At 51.4% G+C, this 1,780-nt stretch overlaps 1 protein-coding gene across 1 annotated transcript in view; it reads right to left on the reverse strand.

Moving 5' to 3' along the window:
• Positions 1-272: 272 nt before the first annotated feature.
• The window catches only part of RNF135 (ring finger protein 135), a gene marked incomplete at its 5' end in the record, with an annotated part of 9,077 nt that continues 7,569 nt past the window's right edge, over positions 273-1,780 (reverse strand). The window contains one exon of the mRNA XM_015564117.1: positions 273-1,338. Coding sequence (XP_015419603.1) covers positions 809-1,338 — 530 coding nt within the window. The remainder of the gene's footprint in view (positions 1,339-1,780) is intronic.

A 1,780-nucleotide genomic window follows, 5' to 3' on the forward strand; every position in this document is an offset into this window, starting at 1 on the left:
CCCACGTTTCAGGTTCACGCTCAGTGTGCATGGGGAAAGGGGGGGACCCAGCCCGGGTACAGGATTGCAGGGGCAGAAGTTGGGGAGTTCATGGGACCTCAAAGGCAAAGTGTCCTACAATCAGAAACATGCATCTGATTTGCTTGGGGAGGGGGCAAGATTTGGGTTCGAGGTGTATGTGTGGGAGTTAATCCTGGGGTGGTTGGTTGTAAAGGGATGATGAGAAATAAAGACAATGTCAAAGGCAAAAAAAAAAACAAAAACCACCACTCTCAGGGTCAGTGATTCACTAGGATTGTCAGAACTCAGCAGAACAGTTACACAGTTTATACAGTGAAAAGATACAGATTAAAATCAGCAGTAAAAAGAAGGCACATAGGGCAGCAGCCAGGAGACACCCATTATCCTCTCCCAGTGGAGTCATATGGACAATTCTTAATTCTCCCGGCAACGATGTGTGACAATGTGCAAGGAGTGTTGTCAACCAGGGAAAGTCACACCAGCCTTGGCATCCAGGTCTTTCCATGGAGGTCGCTCAGGTAGACAGGCCTCACCAACCAGGTGGCTGACCTTGGTCTCTAGCCTCTCCCGAGGTCAAGCCGATGACACCTCCCGGCCCAAGGCCCCCAGGTGAACGAAGACGCTCTTATGAGGCAGGATATTCCAAAGGATTAGAGATTATGTTCCAGGGCCTTTCTTTCTTTCTTTGGACAGTGCAGAGTTAACCCTTCACTGCACACCCCTTAACTTCAGGAGTGGGGTTCTTGAAGGCAGAGAAAGAGGACAGGAAACCAAGGTGTTTTAACCTTTATACCTTTACCGGCCTTATCGTCAGAGAGTTTCCGGGATGTAAACCATAGAGCCAGAAGGCAGGGTGCAGGGGCGAGGAGGCAGAGACGGGGCACTCGCCCAGAAGTTTCTCCTGATTAGCCACGGAATAGAAGGCAAGCTTCCCCTGCTCGAGGTCCAGCCAGATGCCCACCACCCTAGGTTTTTCTGAGCCGAGGACAGTTTCCTTGAGCATGTGCCACATCGAGAGCTCGCCGGTTCCCTTCCACTCCACGCACCAGGAGTCCCTGGTCCTTCCCAGCATCTGGTCGCGGCTCATCCCCCAGGAAGCCACGCCAATCGCCCAGTGACTGCACTGCTGAGTGTCCACTTCCCAGTACTGCTGCCCAGAAGAGAAGGCCTGGGAGCAGAAGACCTGGCAGATGGTGAACCTGTCGTGACTCCAGGCATAAAGCTGTGGGATGTGAGATACAGTCACCTTCCTGCGGTCCTCCGACAGCTCCAGGCTACACGACAGGCTCCCCAGGTCAAAGGTTGGACTGACAGCCCCTGAAGGAAAGAGAAAAACAAGAACATAACCAGCCAGCTCTGCCTGTCCATGCTCAGAGGTCCTCGGAGAGCAAAAGCAGCTTTGTACCTTTGGGTGTGATAAAGTTGTACTCGGACTGGCATTAATACAGGTATGGCAAACACTTGCTGTTCTCTATACTAGTACCTACCCCTGATGTTTGCTGACAATACCCCTTTCCCGCCTTAGCCTCCACTTACCATGACCCTTCTTTCTGGGAGCCCTCCCTGCGTCCCGCCCAGCAAAAAGGCACCTCTTGCTTTGCTCGATACCCGCCATGTCTTAGCTGTTCCCTAATGTACCATCTTCTACCTGGAGCACAGTGACATGACCACGGCTGTCTATCTCTCTCTAGTTATAATACATAAGCTTCCTGATTAAGGATCATGTCTTATTCATTTTGTATATTCAATACTGTTTCCT

This window comes from Myotis davidii, unplaced genomic scaffold (genome assembly GCF_000327345.1).
Source record: "Myotis davidii unplaced genomic scaffold, ASM32734v1 scaffold699, whole genome shotgun sequence".
Lineage (NCBI taxonomy): Eukaryota > Metazoa > Chordata > Mammalia > Chiroptera > Vespertilionidae > Myotis > Myotis davidii.